We start from the raw sequence: 27169 nt of genomic DNA on the forward strand, positions 1-27169 counted from the left end.
AACACATAAAGGAGATATGTGATGTGAACATTAGTGCCTAAGGGCGAGGGCCTGGGCCTGGGCCTGGATCTGTCCTGGTCTTGGCTGCAGGTTAGCTTTTGTCTTAATGAATCTTGTTCTGGAGGCAGCTCTGCAGAGTGGTCACTAGCTGGCACAGCCACAAAGTAACAGCCACAAAGTAATTAACCCCTAATGTCTAACCCTAACCTTTAATTACGACCAAAAAGCAAATTTTTGTTATGAATTTTTACAATATAGTCAATTTTGACTTTGCAGCTGACCTATCTAAGGGGAAATCACTCATTTCTGCCTCCAGTACGTCAATCTCTCAAATGTATTGGTCTGGGTCTGGAAGATGTTATTTCTGGTGGGGTTGTAGGATGAGCTGTCCATGGTTCTGAAAAGGTTCAGGGTGACGCTGTGGCTTGTTCGAGGTTGCTGTCCATGGTCCTGTACAGATGTATGGCGCTGGTTTTAGGTGAAGAAAATGAAAATTTTCTGTAATAAATGAAAATTCTAATTTACAGTATTACAAATCCAAAAGACACGAACGTCTCCTAATTGAAGTCAATCTATTTATACATTTTGGTTTATTGTAACTGTAATAAATAATTGTATGAACATGTGTAATGTATATTGGTAGGATATTTCTGTTTTGGGTGTTTTCTTTATAAATAATAAATACAACCACATGACCGGATGTACATGGAATGTGCAGCAGGAAATGCTAACCGCATTAGCTAACCATCCATATCGAGGTCTTCACGCTCACCGGCACACGAATTGTGTAAGATAGCTTTTCTAAACCTAAAATTCCTCTCTGAACATTGCATTACTCTCTGTGCGATTACCAACATGACATGATAACCTGTTAGCCAGTCGTGCTCGTTTGATGGCTTTTGTGTAAAGCTAGCTAGCTAGCTAGCTAAAGGATGCTATCCCACTAACTAGCATTGAACAAAGGTTGTGTGTGCCTCTCCCCCCTGTGTCTGAAACGGGGATACCCGATTGTCGTGTGGTTTACATATAGTGAGAGCTGCTAGCATAGTTTATCTTGCATATTTAACTGACGCTGCAACTTTCTTGTCTTTTTATTTTACCCTGTCAGCTAATTCTGGAATCATCATCAGCCAAAATGAGTGCTGCTCCCAACCACAGACGGACCAAGCCTGGTGGTAAGCTCGCTTGCTAACGTATTTTAGCCTCTGCATGTAGTCAGTTAACTGGACATCTGAGCCAACTAATACAGTATCCTTGCATTTAAGCAAACTCTCCTGTGCCATAAAGGGCAAGACCTCTAAGCAGAGTATTCCTAAAAAGAACCGAGAGAGTGTGGATTTATCCCTCTGCTTCCACCAAATGTAGCAATTGAGGAATGGCTGAGGTGGTACTTGAACCAGTTACCTTTGGGTTGCAGGGGAAAGTGCACTAGCTACCTCCCTTGCAGCGAATTTCGAGGCTTTCATATGCTTACATACAGGGAGGCTACACTATATCACTCAATATAGCTTTTACATCTAGGCCATGAATTCTCTAGCCAGCCAGGGCAGTTACGTCATCTGCCTGTAAATGCAGGCTTAAGTGCTGGTGACAACACCCATTCAAAACCGAATCATTTTATTACAGGCGTAAAGACAGGCTATCCAGGCCAAGCCCCCGCCAACGGTGTTACGGGACCCACTTCCCAGATCCCCGGGCTGTGCCAGGAAGCCACTGAGGGTGCTCCTGAGGCCAGGACCAGCGGAAGGCGTGTGGGAATATTCGACTCCGACTCCGACTATGTTAAACTTGCCAAAGGAGGGGGACAGAAGGGTAACAATGTTTTGTGACATAGCTTTGTGCTGCTTTACAGTAGATGCATGCTTTACACTTTGGTACATGGTCATTACTATGTCCTCATAGGACACAGATTAGTGTGGCTGTAATAATATTAGCTAGTTCAAATGATAGTGAATTGCTCTATATATCATGCTCAACTCACTTGGTATTTGGTATATTATTAGGATCCCCATTAGCTGTTGCGAAAGTTGCAGCTACTCTCCCTGGGGTTCCACACAGAACATGAAACGTGACATAATTCATGACATTAATAGACACAAACAGCTCAAGGACAGAACGACATGCGCAGCCTGCACATCAATACATACACCCAAAAATACCTAGGTCAAATAGGGGAGAGGCATTGAATTCCCAGAGGAAATGAAAAAAGACTGCTTTTCGAAAGACATGAATTCATGTTTAGTCATGTTCCTACTTTTAAGTACCTTGTATTATGTGTCCTTCCACAGGTTTACTGTGGCATGAGGACAACAAGGAGGAGGCTAGGCCTAATAAATCCTACAACTCGCCTGATTGGTTCTCAGCTGAATCTCAGAGGTAAGGACCCCGGACCCCGTTGGTTCGTTGGCTCTGTTTGATGAAAATATTATTGGAATGTCTCATTTTCTAAAGTGGGATCACGGAACAATATGTCAGGCCTAAGAAAACATTCTGCATCATGTCATGTCTGTATGTGTCTTGAAAACAGATGAACAGGTCATGTTTCGAATGGGAAGTTACATCTTGACTCTTGGTGGTGTACCTTTAGTCATCCAAGCCAGGGTTCTCAAATGGCCTCTTGGCCAAAAGTAGTGGCCAATGTAGGGGTATTACAATGGTTTTGTGCTTTACAGCGGAAGTAAAGCGGCATCCCCTGATGATTGTCAAGGATACGGCAAAAGGCAACCTCTAGCTGCTCCCTTCGGGACTGATGATATTTCAGCCTGGGAAAGGGAGAGTGATAGCTATAAAGAGAAGGTGAATTCAATGGCCCCAACAAACCCCCTCATCGCTGACACAGTTGTTATCATTTACCATCCTCCCCTCCCTTTATTTTGTCCTCAGTTCATCTCTTGAGTTGACTCCGTCAATACGTTCAGAAAGGGATCGGGGTGGTTGACTTCTGTTGAAATTCTTTGCCTTGTTTTTCACCAGTGTACTGTAACAACATTTCATTTGTTTGACTGCCAACCAGATTGCTGTGGTCATCATATCTTCATCCATTTATTTACTCGGTCCTCCATTTCATTGTTAGAAGTGTTCCATGCGCTCGTATACTTCATACAATGAGTATTCTTGTACTGGGCCTGACCGACTGGTTTGAGCTGGTTTGTATTCTTGTGTGCAGAACCCCACAGTCACTGATGCATCCAGCCAAATGGAGAACATGTCTCTAAGCCAAGGTGGTTATATGGAGATCAACAAATACAAGAAGACGTGAGTTTCTGCCTCTGTATTCCACATCTACTATTCATTCTGGAATTCCATTTCACTTCACGCTTAATAATACCAACATGCTGAAATATGCGTGTATCAGTATGTGATATGTTTGTATAACCTTTATAAGCGGTGTAGTATATCATTTGTGTAATGTTGGAAGTTATAAATTCAACATAACCACTAACACCATTGAATTTCCAACCTCTCAGTCAAAGTGATTTTACTATGGACAGGTCCGTTGAGAAGAAAACTGCTCCCGTGAGCATGTCCAAGCTGCTGAGCTTTGGCTACATAGAGGATGAGAAGAAGTCCACCAACGAGGATGACTGCTCAAGTACGACAAATTACTTAGCCTTATAGTCTTTGACAGACTTTTCCTCAACATGTATTTTGGAGGAATTAGCAGCAGCACTATATGTTTATTCTGCTAAATGAAACAACATTTCAAACAATTAAAGTGTTTATTTCATAACATATGGAAATTCTGGACTAATGCCAAACATGACTCATGGGTTGGCTACGGGATTGAATGCATTTTGAATGTATACCATTATTACATATGACCAACCTGTGTGTGTTGTCTTTCAGGTGTGACCTCTGAACAGACGAGCACCATCGCACCTGAGGATGAAGATCTGGAATAGGGAGGAGAACAGAAGAGGTCCATCTGGGGTAGAAAACAACAGTGGATACACACACCCACACATACCATTCACTCTACGGTCTGTTCTCTCTCTCTCTCTCTCTCTCTCTCTCTCTGAGTGACACACTTTCTCTCATTACCGTACATCCCAACTGTTATGTTTTGTAATTATGCAACGGTACCGTCTCTGTTAATTTATTTATTTATTTATTTGTCTTTTGTTTTTTTACTCCGTGTAATGTTGTTCTCAGAACACCGACACAGCTTGTTGATGCTTGTCATGTTTATATTATTGTTCTTGAATTGGAAGATGATTTGTGTGACTATGAAACTCTACACTGGAGTTTCTATTTGTGGTGTAAAAAAAAATGGTTTCGGTGCTGTGAAGATTGTTTGTGAACAAGGCCTACTGTACGGACACACAAAGGAGACGTCTGTGGCTCACGCTTTTCAGCTCCCATGTTGAATAGGATCGGAAACCGAGAGCTCTGCCAAAAAAAGATGGAAACATGGGTGCTAAAGTGATTCACTTGTCATGGGAAGGCAGACATGGTTTGGAATGGAAGACAGAAATGCCAATGAATCTACTTCATTCTATCTCATACCAGGATATGGTTCAGTGTTATGAAGTTATGGTGGCCATTGATTCCATAGATAGATAGAAACCTTTTGTGATGTTCTAACAACGGTGTCAATTCATTCTATATATTTAGGGAATAGTGGCAATTGTATCGTGCAATGATATTGTTTGCTTTGAAGTAAAAATGGTTTTGCTTTTGACGTGAAGGTAGGGCTGGGCGATATGGCCAAAACTATATCACTATAGTTTACAACGGTATGGTGGTATTCAACTGTATTTTATGTTTCTGAATAATACAAGATCCAAATGTGTTTTATTATTAGTGCATGAGACTAGAATGGCAACAAATGATTTTAACAGGCTTTCTTCATTACGGTTTTATTCTCAACCAAACTAAGACAAAAGTGACGTTGAAATAGTCCAATGTGTTGAACTGTTCAGTTATTTAGCACTTAATAAAAAAAACATTTTTTGATAGATGACATGTTGATCCAGACCGGTATTCGCCCAGCACTACCTGAAGGTACATGTGGCTTGGAGACATTTTCCACTTAGCACAGTAAATATACACAGTAATAATCTTCCCTAGTTTTTCATTGATGGATAGGTCCACTTTATTAACACAGTCAATGTGTTATTCTCACATCTTTCTTAAAGTGATGAGTGAATATGTCATTAAAATAAATTAGCATGTGCATGTACCCCTCGTGCTCTTTCTTGATTAAGCGGTAATTAGCTACACTGTCAGAACAGTACTAGTGTTAATAATCATGCCTATTGACAAGTACAGTATAAAACTATCACATAGCTTCCTACAGGTTATAGAACATAAATAATATGCAATCAAATTCATTCTATTCATATGCCTTATTACATTACAACAAAATATGATAGCATATTCATTTCATTCAATATATATTTGGAAAAAACACCACTTTAAATGTCATATCTGTTGATTAAACTATTATTTTGTAAGGTGAAGACAGTGTGTTGTATTCCTATGGCCCCAGCGAATTACCATATAAATACCTCCGTGTACAAACCGCATGGTGACGTCACACTTATCTTCGATCGTGGGTTGGTGCCACAGAAGTCAATTGCACCGTAGCTGGGTAGATTTTGGACAGCCAAGGCAGATACATAAATAAAAATATTGACATTCGCCAATGCATGGAATATTGCTTGAATCATTTCTAACGGATGAAGTAGTAATGTAGTTTTAGCGAGACTGTTTGCAAAATGAAGCTGTCGCGGTCGTATGGAAAATGGATTCCTGACGGACGTATACCCTGAGCAGTACATCAGCAACATCTGGCGGCTAAGGAATCTCACTAGCTCGTGCCTCGTAAGTAAGCAGCTGTTGCAGAATTGTAAATACATGATTCCTATCATTTTAACCTAGGTAGAGTCGGATGATTCACCTTCTCAATATCCATATGCGCCGTGTACATTTTCTCTTGCGTGTTCAAACTTCAAACACGGTGATTTTGTTTGTTACAATATATCTATCATGGGGTTATAGCTTCAGTGTATCATCATACCATCATGCATTGACCTCACAGTCCATTTTCATTGAACTGGCTGCACCAATGCCCTGATGTAATGCAGCAGCATCTTGCATTAGGAGAGCTGACATACCGTTGACAGTGGCTGTAGTAAATGTATTGCTATTATACACAGGCTTCTAGTTGAAGTGCTGTGCAGTGCTTCTCAGCCTGTCACATTGGTGGAAGTGCATGCATGCATTGCAAATAGGTAGCAAAATGACATGGCAAGCAATTGGGCCTTCCATGCACTGCAGTCCTTGTTTGGGTTTTAGTGCTGGACAGTAACATATTGTCTGTGTAATGTGTACTGGGAATGTCTCCACAGGGCAGAGAGGGTGGAGGATGTCCTCCCCGGAGCAGCGAGCAACGGAGATGGGGGAGGAGGGGGGAGGGTCTCTGCTGACCAGAGAGGGACCGAGCGGGCACAGCCAAGCAGACACCAGCACCAACAACCTACTGGCCTCGGTCAAAGAACAGGTATGAATAGCTCCCTCCTTTGCTCCTCTCGTGCTCTCGCAGTAGGAATGAATCGCATTCTCTCTCTCTCTCTCTCTCTCTCTCTCTCTCCCCTCTCTCTCTCTCTCTCTCTCTCTCTCTCTCCTCTCTCTCTCTCTCTCTCTCCCCCATCTCATTCTAGTTCTATGAGTCTTTGTCCCTCCCCTTTTCCCTTCTGCTGTTATTTTATGAATTTAGAGATGCTAGAATGTACAAGGAAATAACCTCCATTGATCGAGCAGTGTTTTCTGAGACTGTCGCTCAATCAGAATTGTGGGTAGGCAGAGTGCTTACAGATCCAGGATTTACAGATGGACAGTGTAGGCTGCCTCACTGTCCTGTCCTCCTGAGTGCTTAGTACAGAAATGAGTGATGACTGTGACAATATTCCAGACGTTTAATCAAACCCGTCACCTAACTGGAAATGAATGCAGTATCTTTTTCATTTTTGTCTCATTCTGAAAACTGGAAGTGTCTTCCTGATGTGATTTCATAGATTTTCTTGTATCTTTTAGTTAAAAACCAAATTGATTCCTGTTTGTTGTTGTTGTTGTTGTTGCGTACACTGTATTGCTGCATGAGTATGGCAGTGCTGTTTTGATGTGTTTTGACACCTAAGGCTTTAGGCTAAGTGTTTTCTAATGGGTTTCTCTCTTGAATTCTGTCAGATTTTGTGAAGAGTCAGCAGAAAGTGTGGGGGTCAGCTAACTGCGGTAGCATGATGAGCCGCAGCAATAATCTTTGCAAAATCAGCATTTTCCTTCTGAATAGCAATAGGAGTCCATCAGATGCTGTAGCAAACAGTATGCTGAATGAGCGATTAGCCATTCAGAAATTGGCAAACCCAGTAAGATGTTTAAAAAAATCAGCGGATGCCATGTTCGTGCCAAAAGTCCCAAGAGAACAAGACGTTCTAGTAAGAATTAAGTCTTGATGATTTTCTTGTTGTTGTCATGGAATGTTTGGTACCAGTATGTAGGATGAACACTGTGCCTCGCTGGTTTAGTTTTCCGGGAATGGTCCATCTCTCATCTCTATCCTAATCTAGATCTGTAGGTGGAGTTAAAGCACCAGTCAATCCAGTTACATCACCCACCCTGCTGCCCTGCCCGTATTTCACTGAGGTCCCTAATGCGCTGCAAACTGTTGAAGTTAGACAGCTGTCAGGGAGTGTATGTGTATTTATGCCCCCCCCCCCCCCCTTGTATTTATTGTGCGTGTGATGTGCTTGGTTGAGCCCAGTAATTCTCTGGTGAGAGTGTGTGTATGCTCTGTGTGTGTTGCACTCACGCACTCTGTCTTTGGCTGCGTTTCCTGTGGGTTTGCAGGATCCCAGTGTGTTGCAGAAGTTGTCTGGTTCTCTCTGGTGTGTGTACATCTGGTTCTAGTTTGTGTACAGCAGACAGGATCTGAGCTTCTGGGGTCGACGCCTCTCACTAGACAGAGACACTTTTGTGTTTGTGACCCTGTGACAATGGGCAGTCAGTCAGTGACGCCTCCAGTTCACCACTCAGCTGGTACAGTACTAGACACAACCTGGCACTGCTTGGCAGGGGAGGAGGGATCATTGGCAGGACGTCATCCTAATAAGAACCCATCCTGTTCAAGCTGGTGGCTGGCTGCCACTGTGCCACTGATTGCTTCCATTAGATGATGCTTCGTCATTTAGCGGTTAGTCTCACCTCTTGGCCTATAAAGTCTGCCTAGTCTATATACACATTTTTAGACATTTGTAGCCCTGAAGGGTTTTTAATTGACTTCTTATAATAATGCTGACTTGTAACAAACACATTAAGAAACACCCGTCCCTGTTCAGCGTGAAATCTGCCTGATGAATCTGGGTAGCTCTGACCTTAATGCCACAAAGCCTCTTTTGTTGACTTATTCATTTGGACCATAGATATTTTACAGGTCAAACATTAAAATGTTCTAAAATCGACTCAGAGTGAGCATGCCAAAGGCTGTGTACCTTGGTTATTGTTATCACAATGGAGGCTGTTGTCAGTGAAAGAAAGTGTCATTCGGCGAGTATGATTCTACCGTTTGTCCCTTCCGTGTTGCCGTAGGAGCTCCAGTTTGAGCGTCTGACCCGGGAGCTGGAGGAGGAGCGTCAGATCGTCGCCAGTCAACTTGAGAGGTGCATGCTGGGAGCTGAGTCGCCTGGCGATGATGATGATGATGCCAGTAGCAGGTACATAAACGCACACACACACACACAGAGCTCTGACCCTGTTTCTCAGCATGTCACCTACATTGGAGCTACTGATGATGAGTAGCTACAGTAATGCCTTTATCCAGGCTTACTGAATGCACAACATGCAACACACACACACACACAAATACAAACACAGGATTAAATTGTAAACGGTCATGTTGATCTAACGCTCATCTCCTCTCCATGCCTGTCCTGACCCACCTCCTTCCCTCCATTATCTAACTACCTTCTCTTCTTTGCAGTGACTCATCAGAGAAGTCCTTTGCTTGGAGATCATCAGGTACATCTTCTCCCATATCAAAATCACATTGACCCCCTATTGAAATCCTATTGTCTCGACACCCATAGGGTTGCCCAGTGGAAGTACAAGGGCATGTAGCGATTCCTATCATAAACTGCTTTTGAGGTACGCTACGTTTATACCACAGGAGGCTGCTGAGGGGAGGACGGCTCATAATAAGGGCTGGAATTGAGCAAATGAAATGGCATCAAACACCTGGAAACCATGTGTTTAATGTATTTGATACCATTCCACTTATTCTGCTCCAGTCGTTACCACGAGACCGTTCTCCCTAGTTAAGGTGCCACCAACCTTCTGTGATTTTGAAACCGTCTCGATAGCGATCACAGGATACAGGTTGACACGACGCCGTCATGTTTTCCTCAGTAGATGTGTCTGGTACAGGAGAGCACCGGGCTGCTGTAATGGACAGTCACCAGTCACCCTCCCGTCTCCTCCGAGCTGATCAGGGTCACGGGTCACTCTACCTCCCTGAAGCGGAGAGGGCATCCCCGCATGACAGTGAGGGTCTGTTACTTCCTGCATCCTCTTTATCATCTGCCTTCTTCTTCATTTGTTGTTGTTGTTGTTGTTGACAGTTTAGATTTAGCGTGGAGAATATAGAGCGTTTAGGGCTAGATGGGATTATTATTCTTTTTTTAAACTCAGGAATAATTACATAAAAAAAGGGGTGGGGGGGTTGAAAGTCAAAAGGCAGAAATGCTTTGAAACCAAAAAAAACTGAAAATGCTTTGAAGACAAGAGGCAGAAAATTCTTTGAAATAAAAAGTAGCTGTGGGATAACATCAAAGTATACCAGGTACAACATGCCATTTATAACGTAGCAGTGGTTTACTAATGAAATATTAAGACAACATCTACAACTAATGGAACCACGGCTTTAATTTGGCCATAAAATGCACGATAAACAGTATGTCGTCCTACGCGTGCGCATTCCGTAAGGTAGTGACAATGCTTCTTTAAATGGGCACTTATCTTTTACATACCGTGGGATGCTGTATTCATTATGAATGTATCGATTGCATTAATGCTCATTCGCTGTGTAGCCTAGCTCTGAAATAGACCTGAAGACCAACGAGGCAAACATCATTCTGTCCTCTCCTCCCTCCCATCTTTCTCCTCTCCTCCCTCCCACATCCCCCTCTCCTCCCTCTCCCCCCTCCTCTTTTTCTCCTCTACCCCTCCCCTCGCCTCCCTCTCACATCCCCCTCTCCTCCCTCTCCCCCTCCTCTCTTTCTCCTCTACCCCTCCCCTCGCCTCCCTCCCACATCCCCCTCTCCTCCCTCTCCCCCTCCTCTCTTTCTCCTCTACCCCTCCCCTCGCCTCCCTCTCACATCCCCCTCTCCTCCCTCTCCCCCCCTCCTCTTTCTCCTCTACCCCTCCCCTCGCCTCCCTCCCACATCCCCCTCTCCTCCCTCTCCCCCTCCTCTTTTCCCTCTCCCCCTCCCCTCGCCTCCCTCCCACATCCCCCTCTCCTCCCTCTCCCCCCTCCTCTCTTTCTCCTCTACCCCTCCCCTCGCCTCCTTCCCACATCCCCCTCTCCTCCCTCTCCCCCCTCCTCTCGCCTCCCTCCCACATCCCCCTCTCCTCCCTCTCCCCCTCCTCTCTTTCTCCTCTACCCCTCCCCTCGCCTCCCTCCCACATCCCCCTCTCCTCCCTCTCCCCCCTCCTCTCTTTCTCCCCCCCTCCCACATCCCCCTCTCCTCCCTCTCCCCCCCCTCCTCTCTTTCTCCTCTACCCCTCCCCTCGCCTCCTCCCACATCCCCCTCTCCCTCCCTCTCTCCTCTCCTCCCTCCCACATCCCCCTCTCCCTCCCTCTCCCCCTCTCCCCCCTCCTCTCTTTCTCCTCTACCCCCTCCCCTCCCCTCCCTCCCACATCCCCCTCTCCTCCCTCCCCCCCTCCTCTCTTTCTCCTCTACCCCTCCCCGCCTCCTTCCCACATCCCCCCTCTCCTCCCTCTCCCCCCCCTCCTATCCCTCCCTCCCACATCCCCCTCTCCTCCCTCTCCCCCTCCTCTCTTTCTCCTCTACCCCTCCCCTCCCCTCGCCTCCCTCCCACATCCCCCTCTCCTCCCTCTCCCCCCTCCTCTCTTTCTCCTCTACCCCTCTCCTCCCTCTCCCACCTCCTTCCCTCATCCCCTCCCTCCCTCCACATCCCCCTCTCCCCCTCCCCCCCTCTCACCTCCCTCCCCCTCCCCCTCTCCCCCTCTCATCCCCCCCTCTCCTCCCCCCCTCCCTCTTTCTCCTCTACCCCCCCTCCCCTCGCCTCCCTCCCACATCCCCCTCTCCTCCCTCTCCCACCTCCTCTCTTTCTCCTCTCCCCCCCCTCTCCTCCCTCTCACATCCCCCCTCTCCCTCCTCCTTTCCCTCTACCCCTCCCTCGCCTTCTCCCACATCCCCCTCTCCTCCCTCTCCCACCTCCTCTCTTTCTCCTCTACCCCTCCCCTCTCCTCCCTCCCACATCCCCCTCTCCTCCCTCTCCCACCTCCTCTCTTCCTCCTCTACCCCTCCCCTCTCCTCCCTCTCACATCCCCCTCTCCTCCCTCCCCCCTCCTCTCTTTCTCCTCTACCCCTCCCCTCGCCCTCCCTCCCACATCCCCCTCTCCTCCCTCTCCCACCTCCTCTCTTTCTCCTCTACCCCTCCCCTCTCCTCCCTCCCACATCCCCCTCTCCTCCCTCTCCCCCCTCCTCTCTTTCTCCTCTACCCCTCCCCTCGCCTCCCTCCCACATCCCCCTCTCCTCCCTCTCCTCCCTCCTCCTTTCTCCCTCTACCCCTCCCCCTCGCCTCCCTCCCACATCCCCCTCCCTCCCTCTCCCCCTCCTCCTTTCTCCTCTACCCCTCCCCTCCTCCTCCCACATCCCCCTCCCTCCCTCTCCCCCTCCTCTCCCTACCCCTCCCCCCTCCTCCCTCTCACATCCCCCTCTCCTCCCTCTCCCCCTCCTCTCTTTCTCCTCTACCCCTCCCCTCTCCTCCCTCCACATCCCCCCTCTCCCCCTCCCCCTCCTCTCTTTCCCCTCTACCCCCTCCCCTCGCCTCCCTCCCACATCCCCCTCTCCTCCCTCTCCCCCTCCTCCCTCTATCCCTCCCCTCGCCTCCCTCCCACATCCCCCTCTCCTCCCTCTCCCCCCTCCTCTTTCTCCTCTACCCCTCCCCTCGCCTCCCTACCACATCCCCCTCTCCTCCCTCTCCCCCTCCTCTCTTTCTCCTCTACCCCTCCCCTCGCCTCCCTCCCACATCCCCCTCCCTCCCTCTCCCCCTCCTCTCTCTCCTCTACCCCTCCCCCTCCCTTCCCACATCCCCCTCCTCCCTCTCCTCCCTCCTCTCGCCACCCTCCCATCCCCCTCTCCTCCCTCTCCCCCTCCTCTCTTTCTCCTCTACCCCTCCCCTCGCCTCCCTCCCACATCCCCCTCTCCCTCTCCCACCCCTCCCCTCCTCCCCCCTCCCACACATCCCCCCTCTCCCCCTCCTCTCGCCTCCCCCACATCCCCCCCTCTCCTCCCTCTCCCCCTCCTCTTTTCTCCCCTCGCCTCCCTCCCACATCCCTCCCCCCTCTCCTCCCTCCCACATCCCCCTCTCCTCCCTCTCCCCCTCCTCTCTTTCTCCTCTACCCCTCCCCTCGCCTCCCTCCCACATCCCCCTCTCCTCCCTCTCCCACCTCCTCTCTTTTTCTCCTCTACCCCTCCCCTCCCCTCCCCCCACATCCCCCTCTCCTCCCTCTCCCCCTCCTCTCTTTCCCTCCCCTCCCCTCCACCCACATCCCCCTCTCCCCCTCTCCCTCTCCCTCCCTCCCACATCCCCCTCTCCTCCCTCTCCCCCTCCTCTCTTTCTCCTCTACCCCTCCCTCCCACATCCCCCCCCCACATCCCCCTCTCCCCCTCCCCCCCTCCTCTCCTCTCCCCTCCCCTCCCCTCGCCTCCCTCCCACATCCCCCTCTCCTCCCTCTCCCCCTCCTCTCGCCCCCTCCCACATCCCCCTCTCCTCCCTCCCCCCTCCCTCTCTTCTCCCCTCTACCCCTCCCCCTCGCCTCCCTCCCACATCCCCCTCTCCTCCCTCTCCCCCTCCTCTCTTTCTCCTTTCTCCTCTCCCCACCCCTCTCTCCTCCTCCCTCCCTCCCTCACATCCCCCTCTCCTCCCTCTCTCCCCTCCTCTCTTTCTCCTCTACCCCTCCCCTCGCCTCCCTCCCACATCCCCCTCTCCCTCCCTCTCTCCCCTCCTCCTTTTCTCCTCTACCCCTCCCTCCCTCCCACATCCCCCTCCCTCCCTCTCCCACCTCCTCTCCTCCTCTACCCCTCCCCTCCCCCCTCTCCTCCCCCCTCCCCTCGCCTTCCCCTCTCCCTCCCTCTCTTTCTCCTCTACCCCCCCGCCTCCCCCCACATCCCCCTCCCTCCCTCTCCCCCCTCCCTCTTTCTCCTCTACCCCTCCCCCTCGCCTCCCTCCCACATCCCCCTCTCCTCCCTCTCCCCCTCCTCTCTTTCTCCTCTCCCACACCCCCTCCCCTCTACCCCCTCCCTCCCACATCCCCCTCTCCTCCCTCCCCCCTCCTCTCTTTCTCCTCTCCCCTCCCCTCGCCTCCCTCCCACATCCCCCCCCTCCCTCTCCCCCTCCTCCTCCCCCTCCCCCCCCTCCCCCTCTCCCCCTCCCACCTCCTCTCTTCCTCCTCTACCCCTCCCCTCCCTCCCTCTCCATCCCCCTCTCCCCCTCCCCCTCTCTCTTTCTCCCTCTACCCCTCCCCTCGCCTCCCTCCCACATCCCCCTCTCCTCCCTCTCCCACCTCCTCTCTTTCTCCTCTACCCCTCCCCTCTCCTCCCTCTCACATCCCCCTCTCCTCCCCTCCTCCTCTCCTTCTCCTCTACCCCCCTCCCCCCTCTCCCCCCTCCCTCTTTCTCCTCTACATCCCCCTCCCTCCCACATCCCCCTCCCCCTCCCTCCTCTCTTCTCCTCTCCCTCCCACATCCCCCCTCCCTCCCACCCACCCCTCCCTCCCCTCCCTCTCACACCCCCCCCTCCTCCCTCCTCCCCTCTACCCCTCCCTCCCTCCCTCACATCCCCCTCTCCTCCCTCTCCCCCTCCTCTCTTTCTCCTCTACCCCTCCCCTCGCCTCCCTCCCACATCCCCCTCTCCTCCCTCTCCCACCTCCCTCTCCTCCTCTACCCCCCCCCCCCCTCCCTCCTCCCCATCCCCCTCCCTCCCTCTCCCCCTCTCTCTCTTTCTCCTCTACCCCTCCCCTCCCTCCCACCCCCTCCCTCCCTCTCCCCCCTCCTCCCTCTCCCCTCCCCTCCCTCCCACATCCCCCTCTCCTCCCTCTCCCCCCTCCTCTCTTTCTCCTCTACCCCTCCCCTCGCCTCCCTCCCACATCCCCCTCTCCTCCCTCTCCCCCCCTCCTCTTTTCTCTTCCCCTCTCCTCCCACACCCCTCCCCTCCCTCTCCTCCCTCCCACATCCCCCTCTCTCCTCCCTCTCCCCCTCCTCCTTTCTCTCTACCCCCTCTCTCCCCATTCCTCTCCTCTACCCCTCCCCTCTCCTCCCTCCCACATCCCCCTCTCCCCCCTCCTCTCTTTCTCATCTACCCCTCCCCTCTCCTCCCTCTCACAGGATCTGTGGCCCATATGACGTCCTATGCAGACAGTGGCTACCAGGACAGCAGTATGAGTTACTACAGTGTGAGCAGAGAGAACGTGGTTCTGTCAGAGCCCAGACACGTGCTGTCAGGCAGCGGCCCCAGGGGAAGCCCCAGTCACGGCAGGAGCTCCCGGGCAGAGGGACAGGCCTCCGCACAGGTAGCCAATATACACTAACCCACCTCTACTGTGAAGAGACAGACACAACCTATTTATACGCCCACGTATTCATATGATATAACCTTTTAAATGCCCATTTATATAATATCTTAGTTAATCGACACAAACTGTTTACAACTCAAAGTTAAAGATAACCATATGTAAGGACTGAATTGGCTTTCCTGTGTGACGTGCCTTGTCCATACTGTATGTCTCCCCCACTCCCTGACACCCGGTATCTCTCCCCCACTCACCCTGCATCCCTCCTACTCCAGGTCTCAGCGTCAGGGCGGGTGATGAGGAGGATGGGCTCCCTCTCCTCCCGGGGCCAGTCTCCTGTGTGTGGTGTGGGGGGCACCGTGTCCCCGTCCCGGGTCTCTCTCCGCACCTCCCAGGGTGGCAGCGCCTACGGCTCACCCATCCTCACCGAGCCCAAACCCCTCGCCAGCATCTTCCCCGGGACCACCATGCCCCCCTCCTCCCTGCCCGGTCCAGGCACCACCCCCTCCTTCCAGCGCGCCACCTCTCCTTACTCCCCCACCCACCAGAGGAACGGGAACGGCGACTCTCCTCTCCGGACCAGCCCCCTTCCAGGGAGCGCCAGTCATGCCACCTCACCTCAACAGGCGATGGGTAGTGTCTCCGGGCGCCTGGGGTCTACACTGTCTCTGGTGGAGGGGAGGGGGCTGTCTGGATCTCCTCTGAGGTCCTGTATGATGGCTGTGCCCCAGCACTACGGCTCCACTCTGCCCCGCCAGGGGGCTCTCCCCTACGGACATGACGTCTACGGGCTCTACGAGAGGACCGCCCTGCCTCTGTCACGGCCTGACAGCCTCACTGGTTAGTCATACAGCAGGACTCTGCCTCGAAGCACACACGTTCATGCATACACACACACACACACACACACTTAAAGTTGGAATCCTTAATTAAAACAATAACAAACAAAGCGGTCAACCCGCCTGTGTTTTGGTAAGAAGCTGAGGGATGGGCCTGGGTAAATTTAACCACATTCAAATGCAAAGCTATGTAAGCAAGGACTGACCATCCATCAACATAATGATAGTAGTTTTAACCATGTTTTATGGCTATACAGCAGGGATCATCAACTAGATTCAGGCGCGGGAGGATTTTATTTTTGAGGGGATGGTCAGAGTGCCGGAACATAATGACAAATCATTTGTAGACTGCAAATTGACCGCAAGAAGCCCAAACCGATATAATATTTGACCAAAACATCATAATTTGAAACCTTGCTTACATTTTGTATTGCGATCACATTCACAGTATCTCCTTTTATTTGTGGGAATTACTTTGGAACAGATTTGAGATAAAATCCTCTGCAGGCCGCTAGTTGGGGAACCCTGCTATACAGCGTTTATTTACATTTGCTTTGTTTACAAACATCGGAGTATTAAACAGCTTATATTTTGGGTTCTGATGGGGTAGGCCTATAACTATTGAACCAGGTTCATGAGGCATTTATTTAAGTTATATTCTTCAAGAATCAATGGGTATATACAGTATCATTCATTTATAAGTCCAAAAATGGATGTAGCAAGTAAAGAGTCTAGCTTTAAAGGGTCATTTTATGCTGGTTAAAGGGTAGGAAAAATATTATTGAAAAGGGTAAAACGGTACCAGTCTCTCTTATTTACGTGCGGAGAACTTGCCTTTCTGAATCGATTTAGCTCTGTAGAGATCCATTGGTTTCTGTGTGAAAGGGATTATATTAACTAAATACTAGATCTGTAGTGTTTGCGACAGAGAGATGCTTTGTCCTTTATTCTGATCCATCATATCACCTAGCCTACCCTACTGACCCACATAGCCCTGTTTTAGAAATCCCGTGTTCGGAGGTTAACCATAGGGCTGTTGAAAGAACTGGACCAAGGTGCAGCGTGGTGAGCGTACATGTTCCTTTATTTCATATGACGCCGACAAAAACAATAAACCATCCAAAACAACCGTGAAGCTAAAGGCTATAGTGCCAACAAACAAAGACAACTACCCACCAAGACAGGTGGGGAAAAGGGCTGCCTCAGTATGGTTTCCAATCAGAGACAACGATAGACAGCTGTCCCTGATTGAGAACCATACCCGGCCAAAACAAAGAAATACAAAACATAGAAAAATGAACATAGAATGCCCACCCAAATCACACCCTGACCAAACCAAAATAGAGACATAAATAGCTCTCTAAATTCAGGACTTGACATCTGGGCAAACGTAGTGCACTTTATAGGCAATAGGGTGCCATTTGAGGCATAGCCAGAGTCGTTCGGAGCACTGCTCTGCTGTGGGGGGTGTTTGGTAAATGACAAAGCAGCATGGATTGGTTTCCATCTATTTTACAGGGCCAAAAGAAAGGTGCCTGTCGGCAAAGTGAATCAAGTGCGCCCTGGAGAACCATAAAGCATAGCCTTTTACAGCTCGTAACACTGAGGCAGAGGGATGCAGGGGATTCTTGTTGGCCATAGGCCTATACTGCACAGTACATCTCAATAGGTTGAGCTTTCAAAAGAGGTTGAACCATCCAAGATGCACTCTAGCATTAGTGTGGTCACTTCAACCAGCATTGTATTTGGGACATATCATTCGCTAAACCCTAAACCTCACCTAAATCTTCTAATGAATAATGGGGCAATTGAGCACGTTGAGGGGACTAAAATGATTGGTGTAACCCTAGATTGTAAACTGATCCCCATTAATTACTTGGTAGTAATTAATGGTGATCCTAATAACATACTAAACCACTTACATCAACCTGAATCATGAACATAGGTCTACTTTCACGCTGTACTGCAGCCTAGAATCAACCATTCACAACCAACATATGACACAACTGGTTGCAGATTGTAATATTATTTTTAGATTTAAGGTTGATTTTTAGGGTTGATGAAGAAATTCACCCCCATTTCTCCACCTTCCATCACCCACAACATTGTCCTCAAAGCCCATCTTGACAGCTGACACAGTGTAAATAATGTCGTGACTATTAATGTTCCACTACTGTGTGTGTGTTCAGGCCTGCACAGCTCCTACGCCACTCACCACAGCCCACTGGACCAGGATATGAGGATGGCCATGTCTCCTGACTGCCACGTCACGCCTGTCTACGACGACAGAGCCTTCCAAAGCCCCCTGTATCACAGTCCCACCCACACCCACCACGGATCACACAGCGCTATCTACAGGACACTCACAGGTACTGCAACACACTACGAGCAGATGCAACTCCACATGGCTTGGACCGTTGGGACCAGAGACTTGCACAGTGTGTAATGACTAGTTTGCAATCTACAGTCAACAAGATATTCATATGTGGGCTGTCTTTTCTAAGACACAAGACTCAAAGTGGAGAAGTGTGTGTGCGTGTGTGCGTGTGTGTGTAGGCTACGGCCTATCCTGAATATATCTGTGTCTTTGTATTCCCAGGTGCGGAGAACCTTCAGCGGACCCTCCAGAGGACCACAAGCCATTGCAGCACCCTGGCGTACCAAAGAAGCAGCTATGGGCTGAACACCGCAGGGTCATACGCAGACCCCTACAGGATCTCCCAGCAGGGACAGGGGCCCAATGAGACCACTTTCTCCAGGCACTCTGGTCTGGTCGACAGGGCTGCCACAAGGTCCCCCTCCATAGACAGTATTCAAAAGGATCCTAGGTACAAATACACAACGCACATCACACACTCACACACACGTCGAGCCACGTGATGATTACATCCAGACATGTTATTGATGAATTCAAATCAAATGTTGTGTCGTAGATGTTGGAAGCAATCGATTGGAAAGTGCTTTTAGACTCACTTTCTCTCCCTCTCCCCTACTATCTATTTCTCTCCCTCTCCCCTTATCGCTCTCCTACTATCTATTTCTCTCCCTCTCTTCTTATCTCTCTCCTACTATCTATTTCTCTCCCTCTCTTCTTATCTCTCTCCTACTATCTATTTCTCTCCCTCTCTTCTTATCTCTCTCCTACTATCTATTTCTCTCCCTCTCCTCTTATCTCTCTCCTACTATCTATTTCTCTCCCTCTCCTCTTATCTCTCTCCTACTATCTATTTCTCTCCCTCTCCTCTTATCTCTCTCCTACTATCAATTTCTCTCCCTCTCCCCTTATCTCTCTCCTACTATCTATTTCTCTCCCTCTCCCCTTATCTCTCTCCTACTATCTATTTCTCTCCCTCTCCCCTTATCTCTCTCCTACTATCTATTTCTCTCCCTCTCCCCTTATCTCTCTCCTACTATCTATTTCTCTCCCTCTCCCCTTATCTCTCTCCTACTATCTATTTCTCTCCCTCTCCCCTTATCTCTCTCCTACTATCTATCTCTCTCCCTCTCCCCTTATCTCTCTCCTACTATCTATTTCTCTCCCTCTCCCCTTATCTCTCTCCTACTATCTATTTCTCTCCCTCTCCCCTTATCTCTCTCCTACTATCTATTTCTCTCCCTCTCCTACCCTCTTATCTCTCTCCTACTATCTATTTCTCTCCCTCTCCCCTTATCTCTCTCCTACTATCTATTTCTCTCCCTCTCCCCTTATCTCTCTCCTACTATCTATTTCTCTCCCTCTCCCCTTATCTCTCTCCTACTATCTATTTCTCTCCCTCTCCCCTTATCTCTCTCCTTCTATCTATTTCTCTCCCTCTCCCCTTATCTCTCTCCTACTATCTATTTCTCTCCCTCTCCCCTTATCTCTCTCCTACTATCTATTTCTCTCCCCTTATCTCTCTCCTACTATCTATTTCTCTCCCCTTATCTCTCTCCTACGATCTCTTTCTCTCCCTCTCCACCCTCTGCAGGGAGTTTGCATGGCGTGACCCCGATCTCCCTGAGGTGATCCACATGCTGCAGCATCACTTCCCCTCGGTCCAGGCCAACGCTGCAGCCTACCTCCAGCACCTGTGTTACGGAGACAACCGTATCAAAGTGGAGGTACCAGGATGCCCGTCTGTCCTTGTCTGTTCCTAGCCTCTCAGCTGACGTGTATGATTAAACAGACTATATGGGGATGGGAAGTCCTTCCCTACAGAGGATTTGAAAGCACAAACACATAGCCCTTTTCTGCAGTTGAATGACCAAATCGCACTCTAGTGGTGTCATGGGTGGAATGTCATTCATATTTTTCATCATTTAAAAAAAAAAATTTTTTTCTTTTCAGAAAATGTCAAACGGTTTTGTTATATTTCAGTCTTCTGTGATGTGTATATAAAGTGTAATATTGGGATGCAAACTCAAAATGTAATACAGTTCAACTCTATATCTGACATGGCACAGTTGATTCTTTATTTTAAGCCCATAACCATGTCTGTGAGGTGTATGCCTTTGTTTCAAAGTAGATTGGTTAAAGACGGCCAAGAATCACTTTGTGACCCTGAATTTAGCCCACTGCAGTAAAAGGTGAATTAATATAAAGTATAGTCCTAAAAACACAAATATAAACTGGGTGGTTTGAGCCCTGAATGCAGACCACGGGTATGACAAAAAAATGGTTTACTGTTCTAATTACATTGGTAACCATTTTATAATAGCAATAAGGCACCTCGGTTGTTTGTGGTATATTGCCAATATACCACGGCTAAGGGATGTATCCAGGCATTCTTCTTTGCGTCGTGCTAGGGAACAGCCTTTAGGCGTGGTAAAATGGCCATATACCACACCCCCTCTGGCCTTATTGCTTTAGTAACTGTGTTATTGACTATACCTTTTTTGTCAGCTCCAGGTGTGTGACAATGACCCTCTTCTAACAGGTGTGTCACCTGGGAGGTATCCAGCACCTGGTGGACCTGCTGGACCACAAGGCTGTGGAGGTGCAGAAGAGTTCCTGTGGAGCCCTGAGGAACCTGGTTTATGGCAAGGCTACAGACGACAACAAGGTGGCCCTGAGGAACTCTGGTGGCGTTCCCGCTCTGCTCAGACTGCTGAGGAAAACCACAGACAACGAAGTCCGGGAGCTGGTCACTGGTACGTCTCTCTGCCTCACTGTCTGTCTCTGTCTTTTTATTTTGCTGTCTGCCTGTTTTTATGACTGTCTAGACCAGGGGTACTCAACTCTTACCCTACGAAGTCCGGAGTCTGTTGGTTTTCTGTTCTACCTGTTAATTAGTTGTACCCACCTGGTGTCCCAGCTCTAAATCGGTCCCTGATTAGAGGGTACCAATGACAAAAACGTAGTGGAACTGGCTTCGAGGTCCAGAGTTGAGTTTGAGAGGTCTAGATCTAGGTCTTTATGCCTGCTTTCTGATACAGCATTTTTTGCTTGTCTCTGCATTATCAACTGAGGGATGACTGGATACAACCTTATGGCCACACCTCAGCACGATGTAGTGAGCAGTGTCCTCTGCTCACTACATCCGTGCCTATCCCCGTTTACCACCAGGGGTGCTGTGGAACCTGTCGTCGTGCGACGCGGTCAAGATGACCATCATCAGGGACGCTCTGAGCACCCTGACCAATACTGTGGTCATCCCCCACTCTGGCTGGAGCAGCAGCAACTACCGAGAGGAGACCAAGCTCAAGTTCCACTCCTCTCTCCTGCTGCGCAACACCACCGGCTGCCTCAGGTGAGGAGTGAGGAGGTCATCCCTGTAAGAACAGATGACTGTACATCGCTTTGGATTAAAGTGTCTGCTAAATGGCTTCTCTCTCTCTGTGTGTGTGTGTGTGTTGTGTGTGTGTGTGTGTGTGTGTGTGTGTGTGTGTGTGTGTGTGTGTGTGTGTGTGTGTGTGTGTGTGTGTGTGTGTGTGTGACCCTTAATGTACTGTATAAGTGCATGTATTGTTCACCTTTCTACTGTGTTTTGCTACAGAAACCTGAGTTCAGCAGGAGAGGAGGCCAGGGGTCAGCTGAGGTGTTGCGAGGGGCTGGTGGATTCACTTCTCTATGTCCTCAAGGCCTGCGTTAGTACCTCTGACTTCGACAGCAAGGTGGGCTTACTATAAGAGGAGTACATTTAGGCGAGTCCAAAAACAATGACACGCACCTCATCCGCCTGAACCCCATCTACTTTACCCATAATTAGACCAGTCCTCTTCACTCAGTATCTGCCCATCGATCTCTGCTATCCCGACTTGAAGTTCCTGATCTTACCCCCTTTGTGTGTGTGTGTATGTTGTGTGCATCACTGAAATGCTTCCCCCTCCTCTCCCAGATTGTGGAGAACTGTGTGTGTACTCTGAGGAACCTGTCCTACCGTCTGGAGATAGAGATGCCCTCGTCTCGCCTGCTGGGGACTCAGGAACTGGATGCCCTGCTGGGCTACGGGTCCCCCAGTAAGGATCTAGACTACCTCTGCTGGGGTAAGAAGAGGAAGAAGAAGAAGAGGGGCTGGCTGGATGATAAGGTGTGTATAGTAGGGGGTTATCCGCTTTCCTTGGCTAAGTCACACTCTGACACCTATGATAAAGGCGCCTGGAAATGTGTTAGAATTAACACAGAACATTAGCTAAGATACACTATGTACACTAAGTATGTGGACACCTGCTCGTCGAACATCTCATTCCAAAATCATGGGCATTAATATGGAATTGGTCCCCGCCTTGCTGCTATAACTGCCTCCACTCTTCTGGGAAGGCTTTCCTCTAGATGTTGGAACATTGCTGGGAGGATTTGCTTCCATTCAGCATTAGTGAGGTCGGGCACTGATGTTGGGTGATTAGGCCTGGCTTGCAGTAGGCTTTCCAATTCATCACAAAGGTGTTCGATGGGGTTGAGGTCAGGGCTCTGTGCAGGTCAGTCAAGTTCTTCCGCACTCATCTTGACAAACCATTTCTGTATTGACCTCGCTTCATGTACGGGGGCTTTATCATGCTGAAACAGGAAAGGGCCTTCCCCAAACTGTTCCCACAAAGTTGGAAGTACAGAATCGTCTAAAACGTCATTGTATGTTGTAGCGTTAGTTCCAGTGAAGGGAAATCCTAAGGGGCCTAGCCCGAACCATGAAAACAGCCCCAGACCATTACTCCTCCACCAAACAAGAGTCCAATGGTGGCGAGCTTTACACCACTCCAGTCGGCTCTTTGCATTGCGCACGGTGATCTTAGGCTTGTGTGCGGCTGCTCAGCCACGGAAAGCCATTTCATGAAGCTCCAGAGGCAGTTTGGAACTCTGTAGTTGGTGACAGTGTTTCTTCCATTCTGTGGGGTGATTTCTCCTCCAAGATTTGATTAGAACCGAATGCCTATATCCCGCTCATGCTCTTCATTATGCTTTCAAGTGGGACGGCGTGGGACCCATCCCGGGGTTTGGTAAGCCTCCGCGGGGGGCAGAGATGCTGTGGCACCCGGCCGTGGTGAAGCCCTACCTCAGCCTGCTGGCAGAGAGCTCCAACCCTGCCACCCTGGAGGGCTCCGCCGGATCCCTTCAGAACCTCTCCGCTGGAAACTGGAAGGTGTCCCATTTTTTTGTTTCATTGTAACCTTTGTTTAAGCAGGTTAGTCTCATTAAGATGTCTCATTGAGATCAAATCTATTTCGCAAGAGACCAACAACCCCCACCTGACGCTCGTGTCTGTTATGCGTCGCTTCACACCATTTATCGGGTGTTATTGAATGGTAATGATGCTGTAATAACATACTTGGACTTCCTGGGTAAATGAAGGTTCAATCAAAATACGATAGAAATTATTATGCCCTGTGTGCAGTTTGCGGCCTACATCCGCGCGGCGGTGCGCAAAGAGAAGGGGCTTCCTATCCTGGTGGAGCTGCTGAGGATGGACAACGACAGGGTGGTCTGCTCTGTGGCCACCGCTCTGAGGAACATGGCCCTGGACAGCAGGAACAAGGAGCTTATAGGTCAGACACACACACACACACAGAAACTCGCTCTCTTTCTCACCCACACACTTAAGTCCTTCATGCCCCCTGTCTCCCCTCTCAGGAAAGTATGCGATGCGGGACCTGGTGAACCGTCTCCCCGGGGGAAGCCCCTCCCTGCTGTCTGACGAGACGGTGGCGTCTGTCTGCTGCACGCTCCACGAAGTCACCAGCAGGAACATGGAGAACGCTAAGGCCCTGGCAGACACGGGGGGCATCGAGAAGCTGGTGGACATCAGTAAGGGCAGGGGGAAAGGGTATTCCATGAAGGTGGTGAAGGCTGCTGCTCAGGTCCTCAACACGCTGTGGCAGTACAGGGACCTGCGCACCCTCTACAAACAGGTCAGATCACTGTGTCTTCACAAGTCAATGGTTTTGGTATAATCGCTTAACTCATATCAAAAGTTAGAGACTTGGCTCCATTTTAACCTTCGAAAAACTGAAGTGATCTCTGATAAAATACCTTGATATCCAATGTAAAACATCACTGTCCTGAGAGTTGCAATTATCTCTGTTGTAGGACGGATGGCACCACGGTCATTTCATCACTCCTGTGTCCACTCTGGAGAGAGACCGGTACAGGTCTCAACCAACCCTGCCTACTAGCACCTTACAGATGTCCCCCGTGCCCCGCCAATCAGGTGAAGAGCACTCAACTATCATGTTCAAGCTACTCATCAACACACACCACAATGGACGTTCGCTCCGGGTCTGGTTCCTCTCAAGGTTTGTTCCCTGCCACTATGCTTCCGTTTGCTCTTTGATGTCTAGGCCCGGGTTACTGTCGAGCACTTTCTGACCAGTGGTTTCTAAATATAATGTTGATTAGAGTGATTGAATGAATGGAATGTCTTCTCAGGTGGTAGTGCAACCTCCTCTCCTGCCATGTTAGGAATCAGAAGACACAGCTCTAACTACCAGAGGGCTCAGTCATCTATGCAACTTGATACATATTATGGAGACAACAGTTTACATAGAAACCAGTACACAGGTAAGCCACGATAGTCTCTTTTTTTTTATTCACCAGTACATTTTCCGTTGTACATTTGCATATATTTTGAATGTTTCATACACCGAGTTGAGTTCAACAATGCCTCATGTTTGTATTCTCTTTGTTTTTCACTTTCAGGGTCAGAAAAGCAAACACCATATTTTATCGGGTCCTATTCCTCACCATCAAGAGAGGACTATCCTAGGTCCCAGGTAAGACAAAGAAATGTTGTGGTTCTGTTGTCTTAAAGGGCCAATGCAGCCGTTTTTATCTCAATATCAAATCATTTCTGCGTAACAATCAAGTATCTTACTGTGATTGTTTTCAATTAAATGTGTCAAAAATAAACAACAATAGCTTCTTAGCAAGAATTTAGCTAGGCCTGTCTGAGAGTGGTCTGAGTGGGGAAAACAGGCTATTTTTGGCAGAGAGGTTGAATTGGAACCCTCTTTCTTATTGGTCTATTAACTCATTTACCACCTGGTGACATACCGGGCACTCCAAAACTCCATCCCACCCAAACGGAATGAAACTTTGTTCATTTCAAACAGCTCTTGGACTTAAAGGGGCATTATCATAATTTTTTAAATTTCACAGTATTATTCCAAACTCATTATGTGGAAATGTATATTAAGCACAAGAAAATCTCAATTCTGACTGCACTGGGCTTTTAATTATTTTTCAGTTACCTAAAACAAGATTACACAACCCTATTGTCCTTTATTGGGGGTAGTGGTGCCCACTGAGTCCGCATAGAGCCATCCATGTGTTGAAGGGATTAAATGTATCTTAAACGTTTGGTCTTTCATTGTGTTCGGTGGTGTAGTGGAGAGTACATTTTCTGTTTTGGAAGAGGGTTCACCCATCTTTTCTGGAAAAATGCATTGAAAGTATAGGACTACGGACTGCGATCAGAGATTACCAACCTATTTCATTTTTTTACCACGACGTCACTGGTTGTGTGTAAAAGTCCCTCCACTCTCATGTAGGACCCATGTTTGTTGTCTTGAAGGGACTGAGTTTGTCTTAAGAATTTGTCTTTTGTTTTACGAGCAGGAAGATGTGTTCTACTCCGACGAGCCGGATAGGAATACCTACAACAACTACAGAATGTACCTGTCATCGCCGCACGGTTACGAGGAGGAGGAGCCTGGGTCTTACCGGGACGAGCCAGAGAACCTGACCTCCACAGAGCGATACAACACCTCCCAATCTAACAGACTGAAATCCAATACCAACACCACTAACTACGTGGACTTCTACTCCACCACGAGGAGGCCTTCTCAGAAGGCTAACCAGTACACTGGATCCCCTGACTCCTGGGTGTAGGGGTGGAGAAACCATGTGGAAACCATGGACCGACTCATCTGTGTGTGTGTGTGATATTTTAGTGGGAAAGAGCTTGTTGTTTTCTGGAGTGGTGTAATGTCTGCCAAAGAACGTGTTCTATTACAGGATAGTCTGTTCTAGTTATTCTCAGCAGTAGGGAAGGTCCATTCGCTTTATGATGTGAGGTTGGTTGGATACGAGCCAATCATCCGCTTGGTTGGAAATGTGGAGAATGGAGAAAGTGCTGAAGAAGTGCGTAAAAAAAAAAAACATTAAAGGGATAGTTTACTCAAAATAGAAATTAACATGATGTTCAATATATGTTAGCTGTAGTTGATAAACTAAGACCGTTATGGATATAGTAAAGGCAGCAAATATCTCAACTAGCTTGATGAATCGACTACAGCCAAAAGGAAAATAATGTGAATTTGTATTTTGAGTAAAATAAATTATTTCCATGTTGGCCAAATATATATCATGAAGTCATATCTGTGAAATGTCAAATAGTATTTGTACAGAGAAAAAAAATGTTACGCTGTGTTGTTACATAACATTACTGTATTCAATGTGTAGACTGTGTATGTATGATATGGTGTCTAGTGAATTTTTTAATGATTGTTGTATGTTTTCCAACACTGGCGAAGATGTGCCATGTGTCAAATCGAAGTGTATGAAGAATAAAAAAGAGCGTATCATAAACACTAAAAAAAAGATTCAGAGTTGTGAAAATGAGGCTTTGTTAAATAAATCAGCTGTGGAATGGAACTGCAGGTGTTGGTGGATTTTATTTATTTATTTTTGTCATCCAAACGTTCTTCACTTCGAGGACTCGCGCACCCAGCTCCCAGAAAGCGCACGACAGAGAGAACCTTTCATCAGCAACTCCAACTTCGAGGATGGATCACATCTCGGCTCATGCAATGAACATTCCTATAGCTATGGAGGGAAATGCGTTGTTTTGAAGAAACCTCGACGAACTTAACTTGACTCTTCTTTTTTTAACAGGTATATTTTGCTTGTACTGTTAAATGTGAGGTTGTCGGCTGTTTTGTGTGCCAACTTCTAGATGCGTGAAGTATCATGACAAACCGTTACATTGTTTAACGTTACAGTTTACATAATCGTTAATGTGCCGCGTCAAAGTTGTTGTATTTTTTAAAACTGTGTCGTGTGTGAATTCATTCGTAAGTAATACTGTTAGATGAAATAAACGGA

At 48.4% G+C, this 27169-nt stretch overlaps 2 protein-coding genes across 6 annotated transcripts; both read left to right on the top strand.

Moving 5' to 3' along the window:
• Positions 1-710: 710 nt before the first annotated feature.
• On the top strand, positions 711-5182 carry LOC135543515 (uncharacterized protein C7orf57 homolog). Of its 2 annotated transcripts, none has more exons than XM_064970843.1 (8): positions 711-787; positions 1109-1175; positions 1627-1812; positions 2289-2376; positions 2673-2796; positions 3167-3255; positions 3468-3592; positions 3847-5182. In XM_064970843.1, exons 1-8 carry the CDS (start codon positions 725-727, stop codon positions 3900-3902), a joined length of 798 nt encoding a protein of 265 aa, XP_064826915.1. In that variant the 5' UTR covers positions 711-724; the 3' UTR covers positions 3903-5182. The 2 variants fall into 2 exon arrangements, with proteins under 2 accessions (XP_064826915.1, XP_064826916.1); XM_064970844.1 differs by having other exon boundaries at positions 3492-3592.
• Positions 5183-5549: 367 nt separating this feature from the next.
• Positions 5550-27169, top strand: LOC135543513 (plakophilin-4-like). 4 transcript variants are annotated; one of them, XM_064970833.1, is made up of 21 exons: positions 5550-5826; positions 6354-6505; positions 8590-8714; positions 8981-9018; positions 9406-9546; positions 14631-14815; positions 15091-15655; positions 17844-18023; positions 18254-18482; positions 19623-19755; positions 20571-20784; positions 21200-21383; positions 21630-21747; positions 21972-22163; positions 23037-23210; positions 23463-23613; positions 23699-23976; positions 24155-24275; positions 24494-24625; positions 24764-24837; positions 25679-27169. In XM_064970833.1, exons 2-21 carry the CDS (start codon positions 6371-6373, stop codon positions 25952-25954), a joined length of 3645 nt encoding a protein of 1214 aa, XP_064826905.1. In that variant the 5' UTR covers positions 5550-5826; positions 6354-6370; the 3' UTR covers positions 25955-27169. The 4 variants fall into 4 exon arrangements, with proteins under 4 accessions (XP_064826905.1, XP_064826906.1, XP_064826908.1 ...); XM_064970834.1 differs by having other exon boundaries at positions 25682-27169; XM_064970836.1 differs by having other exon boundaries at positions 9406-9540.

The sequence above is a fragment of the Oncorhynchus masou genome, chromosome 7, assembly GCF_036934945.1.
Source record: "Oncorhynchus masou masou isolate Uvic2021 chromosome 7, UVic_Omas_1.1, whole genome shotgun sequence".
Classification (NCBI taxonomy): Eukaryota; Metazoa; Chordata; class Actinopteri; order Salmoniformes; family Salmonidae; genus Oncorhynchus; species Oncorhynchus masou.